At 47.0% G+C, this 14,265-nt stretch overlaps 1 protein-coding gene across 9 annotated transcripts in view; it reads right to left on the bottom strand.

The window, feature by feature from the left end:
* Window positions 1-6,029: 6,029 nt before the first annotated feature.
* Lrrfip1 (LRR binding FLII interacting protein 1) overlaps window positions 6,030-14,265 on the bottom strand; it is a 125,114-nt gene continuing 116,878 nt past the window's right edge. For all 9 annotated transcript variants that reach the window (XM_026395993.1, XM_026395994.1, XM_026396002.1 and 6 more), the window contains 5 exons: window positions 11,783-11,832; window positions 10,047-10,164; window positions 9,349-9,428; window positions 8,286-8,390; window positions 6,030-6,817 (listed from right to left, as the gene is read on the bottom strand). In XM_026395993.1, the coding sequence (XP_026251778.1) occupies window positions 6,707-6,817; window positions 8,286-8,390; window positions 9,349-9,428; window positions 10,047-10,164; window positions 11,783-11,832 (464 nt within the window). In that variant the 3' untranslated portion in view covers window positions 6,030-6,706. The remainder of the gene's footprint in view (window positions 6,818-8,285; window positions 8,391-9,348; window positions 9,429-10,046; window positions 10,165-11,782; window positions 11,833-14,265) is intronic.

Raw genomic sequence — 14,265 nt, 5'->3', positions numbered from 1 at the left:
ACACATTTATTTATTTGGGGGGTGCAGCTTGGTGATAGGGTGCATGCTTTACACACACATTCTGGTTCAATCCCTAGCATTTCCTCACAATTTTTCTTTTTTTTTCTTATAACTTTTCAATATTTTAACATTATTGTTTCATGTAGAAATGCAGAAAAATGCGGAAGCCACATCCTGGGAGTCCTCAGGGAACGCAGCGGGAAAATATGGTGAAGCAATACCTCTCTGTGAGTCAGGATGGGCATCCCATTGTCCTGTCACTTTGCACCTTTGTAACATGCAGAATAGATGGCGAAGGCTGCTCACTGCCACCACACCAACTTTAATCAGAATTATCTAAGCTAGTTACCATGTTAACTTCCAGATGACAATTAGAATAATTTTGTGTGATTACTCTCAACAATATCTCAAAGTTATTTTCATAAGTGCATTAAATCTATAAACTTGAGAGAAAGCTACATCTTCATTGTACTTATTTTTTTAAAACATCAAATTGTATACTGCTGCGCCCCTCCCCTGACTCTGGCAAAGGCAAGGCCCTACTGAGGTGGATGGCGCCAGGCGTCCATCCTCTGGAGGAGCGCAGTATGTTTCTGGGAATGGCCTGGTTTGTTTCTGTATTCCTTTAATAAGTATAGTTGGGACTTCTCATATGACCATTAAGTTTGAAGGAAAAATACATGACTTTCCCAATTAATGCAACTACTTCTAAATAATGGATCTGTTTGCTCTAAATGCAATGATTCAGCTGTGGAACGTAAATTGTTAATGTTTAATGAAAAACCCCCTGTAGGAAAAACAGTCAAGGAAGTTTTTGAGAAATTAAATTAAAATCTAGAGAAGAAGAATTAATGTTAAGAAGACAGGTTAGTGCTCGGTACTGGGCAACTTGTTCTTGTTCCTGTGCACAATGGTTTGTGCTCTTACTCTTGTTTGATTAAAATTAATAACAAGTTAACCACTTGCCGTAACCATGGCACCGGTTCCAGTCAGTAAGTCAAGAAAGAATAGTCAAGGTATAGGCCAATAGTCTGGGACATTTCTAACTATTATTAAAAGTTAACTAAGCAGAAACAGCTCAAAGCAAAACTCGAACTAAAAGTAAAAATGCTTGCTTATGCATAAGCCAAGATACATTCTTCTATTCTAATTTTAGCTATGTAATATTTTGTTTCTTTGAATAATGATTCCTGTTTTGTAACCACAAAGTACTGTGAGCCTGCCAAAATGAAAAGTATATATGATTAATTTCACAGGTAAAGATTGGGATTCAGCACCTTCACTTTGGTGTCTGTGTTGTTTCTCCACCCCCTTTAGCCAACTCCTCACCATCCGTTTGTCTCCTGAGACCCCCTGTCGGAGCTGGTCTCTGACAGTATACTTTATTTGTTGATTTTTAGGTGGTGCAGAAAATTGAATCCAGTGCCTCACATGTGCCAGGCAAGCGCTCTGCCACTGAGCCCCAGCCCCAACCCATTGTACTCATTTTTACCATGTACATTTCAGTAGTCTTTCATGTAATCTCTCTCAGCCAAACGAAAAATTCTTAAGACTGAAGTCATTAACTTGCCAAGTATATTCTTCTCATTTTATGAATGAGGATTAGTCTTTCTGCTACTGTCTTCATTTACCTGGATAATTGGCTCCTGAAAGAGGAGCATGTCCAGCTCTGAAGGAGAGGACGATGGTGGAACATGGAAATCTTGGTGAAGAAGAGGGTGAGGCATTTGTGGTTCAGTGAATTAAGCCGAGGTGGCCACACTTGAAGACCCTCCTGGGCCAGTGCCTCTTAAGCAGAGATGAATCTCATAGTCCAAATCTGCCACCCCAGGCCCTCTGCAGTGGGATAAGCATGGAACCTTACTCTCTCGACTGTGAGGGGTGGTGATATAGAGGGGCTGGCTGCACTTGGAGGCTGTTTGGGAAGCTCTTACCTCCTGAGTGCCATGTACCAGTACTGCCATGTATCCTCGCTGGTGACCCAATGCTGGGCTCATAAAATCTGACTTTTCCTATAACTCAAAGCATGCAACCACATAGAAGTAGCTTTTCAGTGATCCAGGGATGGCTCTTCTACCTTAAGGATCTGTAGAAACAGAGTGAGCCACTGGAATTCTTTATTCTTAAATAGGGGACACAAAGGGGAGGGAACATTCCACCCCAAAAAGGGCAAAGGGGTAGGATTACAAAGGAAGAGGTGAGTGTAATTCGCTCCCTGTGGGTAACACCTGCACCTGGAGCCACACCTTGCTATCTGAGCTGGGCCAATGCCCAAGTCACTACAAAAAGTAGTAATTGGCCAGCGCCTCCTGCGTCAGGACTTAAAGGTGTGTTCATGCAGGGCAGCTCCTGCCACGCCAGAACTCTTCTAAGTGCTGGGCCCCTGGTGGCCTCTCAGTGGAGTGGAATGGTTACCAGCAGTAGCCAGAGTTGTAATACTCTAGGACCCTCCATTTAGCAGTATGTTTTCTGTTCTTCTGGGTTTTGGTTTTTTATTTGTTTGTTTATTTTTTTGAGACAGTGTCCCACTGTGTTTCCAGGCTGGCCTTGAACTCTTGTCCTCAAGCATTCTTCACCTCAGTCACAAGTGGTGTACACCTCAGTTTCCTTTTTAAATGGAGGCAGTAAGAGGACCCACAATGGGTTACTGCAAAAATCAAATGTAACTACAAATGTCGAGGAGGCAGTGACATAATCAGACTTGTAAAGAGGTTCAGTAAAGTGGGTTGGGAGCGGGAAGAAGATGCCTGGCCTGGTCCAGAGGAGGGGGTGGTATGGATGGAGAAACGGTTGGCTTGTGAGGTCTGTCCAAAATGGAACTGGTAGTGCTAAGGGGCAGGAAGGGCAGGAAAGGGTCCAAGTAACACCAAGGCTCGGACGAGGGGGTGGTGTGGCTGATGGTGTTTGTATTAAGGGGGGTTTGGGAAGAAGGAGTTGGTGGGGGCCCTGGTGGGAAGGAAGCAAGGAGTTCTTGGCTTTGTAAGTTGATGGGTTTCCTATGCTTATATTCTGTTGCCTTTTTCTTAGTGAGAAATTTTGCTGATCCTCCTTGACACCCTTTGCTGGCCCCTTGTCCTCTCCATAATCCTGCTGAAATATTCTCGTCTCCTCCTGTGCCTCTAGTCAGTTACCACCCGCCTCAGGGAAGACCAGGTTCAAGATTTGAAAATGGCATCTCTGTTGGGGGCAGTGGCACAGGCCTGTAATAGCCGCAACTCAAGAGACTGAGGCAGGAGGATCAGTTCAAGGCCAGCCCCAGTAATTTAAAAGACTCTGTCTCAAAATCAAAAAATAAAAAGGGTTGGAGTGTAGCTCAGTGTTAAAACACCTTGGGTTCAATCTTTAGTACCAATTAAAAAAAAATCCCCAATTCTTTGATACTTTTCCTTCCAAGAAACAGAGATAATTTCCTTCCTTTCCACCTTGAAACATTGCTTCCAGCTTGTCTCTGTCTCTTCTAGATCCCTCCCCTGGAGGGACCACGCTGCCAGGTCCTGAGCAACACTGGAGAGGTCCGTGTGCTGATTAACCAAGGCCTCCAGCCAGCGGTCAACAGGGAAGTGAGGCTCAGTAACCACCACATGAATGAGCTCGGAATAGAGTCTTCAGACCCAGGTGGACCTCCTGATGAATCTGCCTGGTTGACTGTTTGCTGAGAGACCCTGAGCTAGACTACTCAACTACATCACTCCCAGATTTCTGATCCACAGAAATCTCCTGAGATAATAAATACATGTTGTTTTAAGCTGCAAAGTTTGGGGTTGGTTTGTCACAGAGCAATAAATAACACACAGTGAATCCACGAGAAGATCGCTCGTGTGAATTTGCAGGGACACCAAATAAAACAGACACACTTTACCTTTACACAAGCTTCAGGATGACTTCTCCGCTCTCGGCCTCAGGCTCCCCAAAAGGGAGAGCAAGAGAAAGTCACGAGAGGCTGGCGCGAGAGAGAGAGAGAGAGAGAGAGAGAGAGAGAGAGAGAGAGAGAGAGAGAGAGATACAAGGGACAAGTGAGTGAAACTCAACCCCAGGGGTGACACCTACACCTGAAGACCTGCCTTACTGTCTGAGCTGGACAATGCCCAAGTCACCATGAAATGTAGCAATTGGTCAGAGACCCCAGCTTCACGACTGGAAGGCGTGGTCGTTCAGAGTCGCTCCCCACAGCTGAGGCTGGCTTTGAACTCAAGATCCTCCTGCCTCAGCCTTCCAGACCACTGGGATTACAGGTGTGGGCCACTGTGTGCAATCATTCTTAATAAAATCATGGAAATACACACCCATACAACTAGATGATGTTTACTGTAAAATGATCACACACACACACACACACACACATAAATACACGTAACTATGCCGGCAATTGCATTTTCCTGACTCAGTGGTCCTGTCCTTGCTGCTGGGAGTCTCTCTTTGAGATAAGACTAGCTGATCTGAATCAGATATTCCCACCTCTCTTTTTTTCAAACGTGCCCTTACTGCTGCAATATCAGTGAATTCACTGTTTATTCTCCCACGTTTGACTTTCCTAAATCTCAGCTGTGCTAACTCTTGGTATTCAGGGCAATTTTTCTGCCTTATTATTTTTAATATTTAGTATAATAAAAACCAGAGAGTTTCTCTTTTATATTCAAGGTTGCCCAAATTGCTCATGAGAGGAGGGAGTAATATTTTTTTAAAATGGTATCTGAAAAAAATTAGATCTAGATTTTTAAGAGAGTGCATTTGATATTCTTGATATGGAGACATTAAATCACATCACCTAAAAGCTACACTTGGCAAAATGATGGTGGAAAAAGAACTACCACTCTTAGTCCCTGTAAAACTCCATCCTGGCTGAGACTGGCTAAGAAAATTTGAGCAGCCAGTGTGGCAAAGTAGAGCTGGGCTTTCCCTGGGGCCACCAAGCTGGTGGCTGGGGAGAGGAGAGGAGCTCATGTGGGGAGAACTCAGTCCCCGGGCCCAGGGATGTGATTTATTCAGAGCCTGTTAGACAGGGTGCTGTCTTCAGAAGGTGGAGCTTGGTGGGTGCCCACAGGCCCCTGGTGGTGGTGGTGCCCAGAAGCCTGGGTGGCATGAACACAGACCTAAAGAAACTCCCCACTGCTGTTGCCTCCCACCCCATGTGCAGCGTAAGAACCTCTGGGATGTGGTCACCGTGGCTGCAAGGCTTCACATGCTTCTAGCTACACCCTCTCTCCAGGTCTGTGGTGTTCTTGTTGCTATGCCACCTGGGGCGGGGGTGTAGTTTTGAAAGGAGCCAGACCCAGCCACCTTGGGGTAACTTCACTCAGGACCGTGGCTCCTGCTGAGCACTCACATAGGAGCCATCCAGAAAGGGTGGTCAGGACTGCTCTGGCTGAGCAAGAAGCCAGTAAGGGGAAGGCAGGGAGCTGGACGTACACAGTCATGCCCCAGGGAGTGGACAGGCAGTGGCATCAGGGAAGTGTGGCCGTAAGCACAGGGCTGGGACAGCTGTGTAGCTCATGAGTGATTAGGAGCTGGTGTCCAGTGAAGTGCTTGGAGGATAGGCCCAGGTGAGGTCCAGCACTGCCCTGGCTGTGTCCCTCACACACCCCCAACTCACACCCTCACTCCAGCTTCCTTCAAGTGTTGATGCTAGGCGTGGTGTGGAATGATACTGCCTTGGTTTGCACTGCTAATATCGTATAAAGCTGGCCTCTTTAACCAGTCACATGGGAAATGCAACGTGTACAAAGAGTAATTAAAAATCAGCAAGCAGCTGAGTCTGTTCTGCTTTTGCCCTTGATGATATTGTAGCTGTCTTTACTCTGGCTTCCTACTGCTCCCATTTCATTTTTATCCCAGGTGCCCTGATTGCATGAATATATCTATTTTTTTAAAATAAGAAAAAGAGTTGATTTGCTATGCTTATAAAGATTTAAGAAAAATGACCATAAATACACAGAATAACAAATATCAGTTAAGGAACTTCTTTCCTAGTGGGAAAAATAAAAACCACATAGTTCAAGTATTTTAACATTTAAATTTTTATTTTTCCAACAGCACATTCTTAAAAAGAAGTTAACAACTTCCATTTCAAATATAAGGATTAAATAATGCAAATGAAAAGCTGTCATTTTCAGTGAAGCTATTGCCTAATTACCCTGGAAAAAAGTATTCTCATGACTGAACTGAAGCAAAAATCCATTAGCAGAGCTTCACCTGACGCTGTGAAGAGTCTCTTAAGGTCACTTATGTCTAGACCATGCCCTTGTCTCCAGCCAGAGTTATGCTTGGTAATGGCTTGTGGTTCCACAGTGTTTTGTGTATGAAAAGCGTAGACTAAGAGACACGACTGAAGTCGCTCCAATTGTAGGTTCTGCTGCGGAAGAAAGTCCCAACACTGTAACGTCCCCTTCACCTTCATTCAGAAAGACACATGAAAAGAGAACTCAAGTCCCCCCTCCAGCCTGGCTTTGATCACCACTGGAGTGGCACTGAGGCTGCGGTGCATCAGGTCCGAAGCTCCCGAGAGGCCCAGTGTGCTTAGAAGAGACCTGAAGGTCCCACCTGGTGGCCCGGCTTGGGGCAGGTGCCTGTAGACAGAGGCATCTGGTGGCCACTGGGGCTCCTTCTGTCAGAGGCAGGGGAAGAAGCAGCACTTCCAGGCGGCACAGAGAAAAGCCCACGTCGCCACGCTCTCGGTTGCCAGGCAGCAGCTGGCACTCAGAGCTGGTGCTCACTGCTGGGTCAAGAGTGCGCTCCTGTTGGCTTTCATCTTTTCCAGGCGCTTCACCAAGTGGCCGTTGCTCACCTCAAGCTCTTCCGTTTTATCTAAGGCTGAGCGGAGCTGAAAGCAGGGAGAGGCAGTGAGCTCCCAGGAACCTGTTTCCTCCCAACAACGCGGGTCCCCTGTGGCTGGAATTCCAGTCCCATGGAGAACTACAAGTACTGACTGAAATCCTAAAACGCCCATGTGTCTGTGTGCTTCTTAATTTAGAAGGTGGTTCCAGGCCATGGTTCTGGCATCACGAGTCACCAGGAAACCTCCTCCTCTGAGACTAGACCCCAGACAGGGTACCACTGGGGACCCTGACACTCTCACACCGGGAAGCAAGGCAAAAAAAATACGAACCAGAGCGAGCCCGGGGCCTCAGGCAAGGAGGCCCCCATGGCTTGGGGCAGTCAGGAGCCAGGTCTCCGTGGCCAGAGACCAAAGCAGGAAGGCAAGAGGCTGGTTGTGGCTCAGAACCTCAGCTGAGCAGAAAGACCAGCAGATGCCCCAGGGAGGGAGCTGCACGGTCATAGAGGCATGGAGATGTGGGAGCATCTGTGGCTCTGCTTCTACCCAGAACCCATAAGTAGGGTGGTGGGGCCCTGGTTCAGATGAACCTCCCCCACCCATGTCACCAGCAGGGGCAGAAGGGAACGCTGCTGGCGGGAAGTTTTCCCTAGTCAGGCCTGGGGCCTTCCTGCCAATAAAAATGAAGCATAGCTTCATGAACCACCACACGGGAAGGGCAAGGCCACCTGAGGTGAGTGTAGAAGCCATGAATGGCAGCAGAGATGCCCAGAGACTGAGCAGGGTCAGATCAAAGTGGAAAACAGCAAGTTGTGCTTGGGACGTTTAAAGGGATGAGATACAACTTACAACAGTGCTGTGCCCCAATGTACAGACCCACGCTCACCAGGTGCTGTGAACCTGGGCTGGGTGAACAGCTCTGCAAAGTGTCTTCAGGAAGGTAAGATACGGGTAGTTCTTTTTTAATACTTATTTTTTAGCTTTAGGTGGACACAGTATTTTATTTCTATGTGGTGCTGAGGATCGAACCCAGTGCTTCACGTGTGCCAGGTGAGTGCTTCACCACTGAGCCCTAGCCCCAGCCTAAATACATGTAGTTTTTAAAGAAAGCCTGGCAGCACAGCAGATGGCCTGTGCACAATTCAGCCTCTCGGGGCACTTCAGACAATGCTGGCCGCTGCCCACGTCCAGGCTGGCTCCATGTGACTTCATATGTAGGCATCAGTGGCCTGGCTGCAACTTGATCTCACTAATCAACTCGACATTTATGGATGGGTCCCTGTGGTAGATGCTCATTGGCTGGTTGGACAGTCAGGGCCAGCCAGGGTCCTGGTCCTAGGCTCCTGACTGGCTGCCCTGCCATCGCCTTTGTTAGGACGACAGCACTTGGTGTGGCTGGGGACAGCTGGCCATGCACAGCCTCATGGCAGATTTAACCCAAGTAAATCCTCCCTCGATGGCCCAACCAGAGGAACGGCCACACCACTCTTTCCCTAAGACAGTCTAGAAAATTTACCTCTCTTTGGAGTTTCCGTTTTTCTGCCTTAAGTTCATCTTCTATTTTTTCTGCATTTTCAGCAGCTGATTTATAACGTGACACTTGGCTCTCTAACCTTAATACCTGAAAGGCAGGGAAAAGCCATCTGTATAAGTCAACAGGTCCATTTTCTTCTTCTAATTGCTTTATTCTTCTCAAGAACATAGGGACTGACTGACTTAATGAAACAGAGAATACACCCTGCGAGTCACAGTGACACAGCCCGTGGGAGAGGACTCAGCGTCTGGCCAAGCAAGGCGTCTGTGCAAACAGTGGCCCAGCTCTGAGCCGGCAAGGGCTTCTCTGCCTCGGCAGTCACAGGTAATCCTCAGGCCCGGTGCCGCTGCCCTGGCGTCTGTCCTGCTGGAGAGCCGTAGGCCGAGGAAGAGCAAAGGTCCTGCCAGCACCTGGCTCCAGGCTGACCTCTCCCAGGAGTGGCAGGTGGGAGGTGGGAAAGGCAGAGCAGGAGTGCAGGCGCCTTTGGGTGGCAAAGGCGGTGAATGCCTGCCAGCATGCTTCATTAAGTGGCACACAAAAAACAAAAACCCACCCTGGGGTGTGCTCACGACGGAGGGGGAAAGAGCCTGCTTTGACTTCTTCCTTGGATAGGACACAGATTGTCCTTGGGCCCAGCATCTGGAGGTGGGAATACCCCAAGTTAGATACCAGGGAGAACTGCCCTGGCTAGCAGAGAAAGGCAGAGTGACAGCATGAAGTGTGTTCAATTAGCTAAATTACTTTTAAAGGAGCAAAGTTTTAAAAAGTTCCCAAGCCACATTGGCTGTCTTCTACCACTGACCAGTATTTCTAAAGGACTTATAGAAGAGCCTAACCCTAATAATCATCTCTCCTTGCACTTGCTCTTTCTCCAAGAAACACCTTGAGAGACTTGCTGCCTTCATTTGCCCATATCAGGACCATTTTTGGTTCTAAAAATCTCTGCTATTTTGTCCCCAGCCCTTCAGGTGCTATTTTTAGCCAACAAAACTTCAGTTAAACATCCGTTTGACTGCCCATGACTGCTTAAGAGGTGCTCACATACATTTTGTTCTAATGCAGTTATCTCTTGCTCAGATTTTGCAAGTTTAAATTTGAGGTCGCTGATCTGTCTGTTGGCATCCCCTAAAGGTTGAAAGAAAAGGAAAAATTGTTAAGCTCTTGGGCTTTGAAAATGTTAAAACAGGAGTTCCTGGGAACCATGTCTTTACTTTATAATCATCTTGCAGATTTCTAAGTGCTGGTCTGTGGCTCCACAATGTATTGGAACCAAGGATCGGAGAAGGCGTGGTGTGAACCCAGGCTGGGAAAGTGCCTCTGTGCCTCCTGCTTGGGAAGGTCAGGAGAGCCCAGGCGAGCGCCACCCCTGAGCCAAGACGGCAGACCCAGGATGGAGTTGGGACGGGGAGGAGGGATGGGCGTGTTTGGTCTTCTTTAAACCTGTTTCTAGTTATTGACATAAAAAGTGCCTCCCCGTCTTTCCTGCCATCAGCAGATTAGGACTGCAGTGCCCAGCAGAGCACTCGTGGCTCCCCTCAGGGCACACTTGCACCTCTGGGGACGCCTGCTCTACGCCACAGGCCTGGAAAGCAACGTCCTTGCTCTGCCCACAAAGAAGTGCCTTTGTGCCTCTGTATCCAGGGCCTCTGGGTGGGGGATGTGAGGGCTCCTGGGCTTTCTGTGCCGTGATGGCTTAAGGATAGCGCACATTACAGTGTGTTCTGCACAAGAATTGACATTTACTCTGTAGATCCACGACGTGCATGTCTGTCCCGTTTTCCAATGCAGCATCTTCAGGGCGCAGACTGTCTAGCTTGCCATTCTTCTGTCTCCCCTCCAGCTGCCCTTTGAGTTTCTTAATCTGAAACACCCACCAGTAAAATATGTTAATTTCTGTATTCCAAAGGAAACCGGAAAGCTGAGTTTGTGCCCTATGGGAAGGGAAGCAAACATAAAGTGAAAACCAGCCCGCAGAAGCACAGCAGGCCACAGCCTGAAGCTGAGTGCCCTGTGCCCAGGAGACAGGGAGGACACGACTGAGCAGGAGAGAACAAGGCAAAAGTTGACAATCCACCCTGTAGTACACCAGCCAGAGGGACTCTCCCTTTAATCAAGACCAACTCCAGTAAGTAAATAAAAACCTTTTCCAATAGGTGCTCTTCTCAGAAAATACTAGACATACAACGAATGGCAAAGGAGCTTTCTTTACAATACCTGGCATGAATTGTTTTGTAACTTGGATGAAAAGTCGTTCTGAAGGTGAAATTCTTTGGGGACTCAGGAGGAGGCTGTACATAAAGCCACCCAAAGAACCAGCCAACGGATGGTGAGTTAGTGTGCCATTGACCTTTGCTTTATTCACAAGAAGCCAGACAGGGCCACTTGGTGTCTCCAGGCCTAGCAGTGCAGGAACTAAATCCCCCCAAGCTGTGCCAAGGACCCAGTCACGCTGCAGGTTGTGCAGAGGTGTTTGCCAGTCTTCAGGGAGTGGGTGTCTGCACAGCCCTGCTCTCCTGGGCAGGGAGAAACAGGAGGTGGGATCGGCAGCTGCAGAGGAGTGCCGGATGCGCAGGTGCCCAGTGGCGAGCCTTGCCCTGCTTTCTGGCTCGCTTCTGACCTCTGTGGCATCCTCTGGGTAGCCATCTCCCTGCACCTCTGACCAAACACAGACCACGGTGCCTGCTGGTTCAAGGACACGGTGCAGAATGACAGTGGATACGTGTTAAAAGTTCACATTGCTTTATTTTTTTGTGGTGCTAGGGATGGATCCCAGGACCTCGAACGTGACAGGCCATGGCCTGCCACTGAGCCACACCCCAAACCAGATGGTGTTTCTAAAAGAACACAGGATCCCTGAGACTCCTGCCACCACAGATGCTTTATCCAGTCTTGAAAGAGTGTTCAACAGAATTGTAAAAAGTAAGGCAAATGCATTTGGTTAGTAGCTTCTGAAGGAAAATTAGAGGAACTGAGTTTCCTTAGAAGGTGTTGTGGAATAATTTAGTAACCGTCCTGAACATGGCAAGGACAGTATCCAGGATTTCTTGAGGTCAGAGAGAGAATGAAGATAAATCACAGTTAACAATGCTGATCAACCATTCAAAGAAACACCTGCCGGAAGGGACTGATCACTGGGCACAAGGCGGATGGGTGGTGACAAGCACCAGTGAGAGGAGAGGTGCTGGCAGCGACCAAGGCCTGGTCTCAGCACTTAGCCTGGGCCTTCCACACTAATGTGCAATTCAAGCAGCAATCCACTAGGACATACCCAGCTCAGCACAGCGGCCTCAGGTCTCTGAGACCTCCTCCCTGACACTCGCGTGACGTGTGATGTTCTGTTTGGACAAAATCAAGCTAAGGTTTGGCTTATGGTTCTTTTCAGGCGTGATGTATTTAGGGGTTTTCTGAGTGCACTAGATGTCAGGACGGGAAGGCTTGTGGTTTCACGTGCCCTGCTAAAGTAATTAAAAGATCATTACCTGTTCCAGCAGGCATTCCCGTTCATCAATGAGCTTTTTCAACCTAATATCTGAAGAGAGGAGAGAGACACAGGTTGGGGTGAATGGCACGCGGCGCCCTCCAGCGGTGGCTCGCCAGGGGATGCTGGTTGGGGTTAGTGAGATGAATGATGAAGGCAGAGTTACACACGTACCAGGGTGGATGAGGCCAGGCAGGACGGGGAGGTACTCAGCCAGGGGAGGCGCCACCTCCTGACTCACTTCTGGGAGCAGCATCCGGCTCATGCAAACAGGCTAGTCTTCTACTTAGGTTAGCATGCAAGAACGCCAGGCAAACCACACTGCAACACAAGAGCTCACAGGCTTCACGCTTCAGGTTGCCAGGGCAACACACACCCCGAATGGAGACACAGGAGCACCACGGCAGCCTTCCTCCCTGAGCTGACAGCTCGGGTGTACCTATCTTGTTTCTCTTGTAGACTCACCAGTGACAGTTTTGACCCTGTTTACAAATCCAAGCACGCTGACAACATGCCCTAACCCAGTTACTCTTTGAAGGCAAGCGTAGGGATGGCTGGTGTTTTTACACACCCCCACCAGGCACATAAGGATGTGTACAAAATGTGTCTGTAGCCCCAACACCTCTGTGCAGGAGGGTACGACAGCGTTCAGGTTCAGCGGGACCAAGACCTGGGAGTGTTCACATCTGCTTAAAGGCAAAATCTGGAGAACCAATGCTGACAGGGATGCACCCGCACACACTCCGCAACATAGGCAGGCCCTGCTCTAGCAGCTTGTCAGAAGATAAATTCAGGATCCTTTCTGGAAATGCATTTTAAAGGCTAATGGTGTCTTACAGTCACTTCATTTCTTCCCTTTCATAAATGCATCCAACACAGAAATTAATTTTTTCGTGGTCATAAACTTGGTTCTTTTATCCAATATCACTTTTCATCTTATCATACATATTTTTTACTCCTATATACAAAACACTGAATACATCTGAAAATGATCCTGAAGCTCACATATCCATTGTATAATTTCACTATCTTTTATTATTTGAGTCTAGGAAGTCTCCAAGAAGACTTTAAAATTTTAGAAAGGTAGTAGGAAATAAATTTTAAAATGTAATCTTAGTGAAAGAAAAAAATATAGGTGATCTGACTTTTAGTCTTATAGTGAGACTATTAGGAACTTTAGGAAGAGAAATTTTAAAGCTAAATAGGAGAACAAAAGGAAAACTAAACAGCTTTCAGAAAACGGAAAAAAGCAAAATAACTTGATATAGAGAAAATAAAAGTACCACTTTTCAAAGCTTTAAAAATCAACAAGTGTAACTTGCTTGGTGAAATGGCACATCAGTGGTAAACTTACCGTTAACACCTAACCAGAATACTAAAGACCCAGGATTACTCTGTATTTATGCAGCAAGTAGCCTTGCTGGTCAGAAATACTCCTGCACAGGCAGTTGGAGACTACTCAGCCAGCCCCTGAAGTATTTAGAAATGAAGCACAGAAAAAGGTCAAGTCCTGATTTTAGGGCTTCCTTCTATACTGGGAAGCTAAAATCAGAAGACTAGTAAAGGTATTTTAATGATATTGCTAAAGAATTGCATTTTTAAGAAATCTCTTTAAAAAAAAGAAATTTTTTTTAACATATTAATAATATATTAATGACTCCAGCAAACTTTATGGTACACATTTTAGAGATCCATGAATGGGGAACAAAGAGGGAGAGACTTCTAGAAACTTCCTGGGTAGGCAAACAAGTACTGGGATCCTCAGTCATTCCTTTGGCCTGTGTGTTGTTAGTTCTCCATCCAGGGGCATCACGATTCAACTAACAGCACATGACAGCCGGCACAGACCTGATCATGGCAGGACAAGCACGTATTCTGAACCTGACACACACGTGTGCTTCCCTCCCCTTCGTTTAGGGGTCTGGGCATTTGGAAGGAATCTTCCTATTGATTCCCTTGGCTCAGTGGCCATGGTGGCATGCTGCACCATGGGGTCTCCTTGGAAGGGACCAGACCAGAGGGACCCCAAGCCCTCTGAACCTCAGAAGTAGCCTTCCAGGGTTCTGGTGATAGTGGAATGTTAGTTTCATTGGGTGTTCATTGGGTGTTCTTTTAATCAGAAGTACTAAACATCATAGAAAGTAGTCAGTGCAGTACAGTTCATTCTTAAAAATGATTTAAAAAATGCTACTGCTTTCTAACCTTTGCATAACAAAATTAAAGCCCCAAATCTGTTCTTTCTTATTTTCTATATAGACTCATAACTATAATTTTGAAGGAAGACTTACATTTTAATATAATGGGTATTTTCTGATTTGGGGCTGAAACACAACCAAGGTTTTTAAGATCTTGTTGAATGAACACTTTTCTCTATTCTGTTCAGCCTAAGTTCCTCTGGCTGAGAGAGAACTTTGCATTCTCTTGAGTTTGAACCTTCTATTGCTGGAATCTTTCCAAATTGCCTTGACATTGAATATGCCTAAG

This window comes from Urocitellus parryii, chromosome 1 (genome assembly GCF_045843805.1).
Source record: "Urocitellus parryii isolate mUroPar1 chromosome 1, mUroPar1.hap1, whole genome shotgun sequence".
Lineage (NCBI taxonomy): Eukaryota > Metazoa > Chordata > Mammalia > Rodentia > Sciuridae > Urocitellus > Urocitellus parryii.
This window is presented reverse-complemented; position numbering and strand designations above follow the sequence as displayed.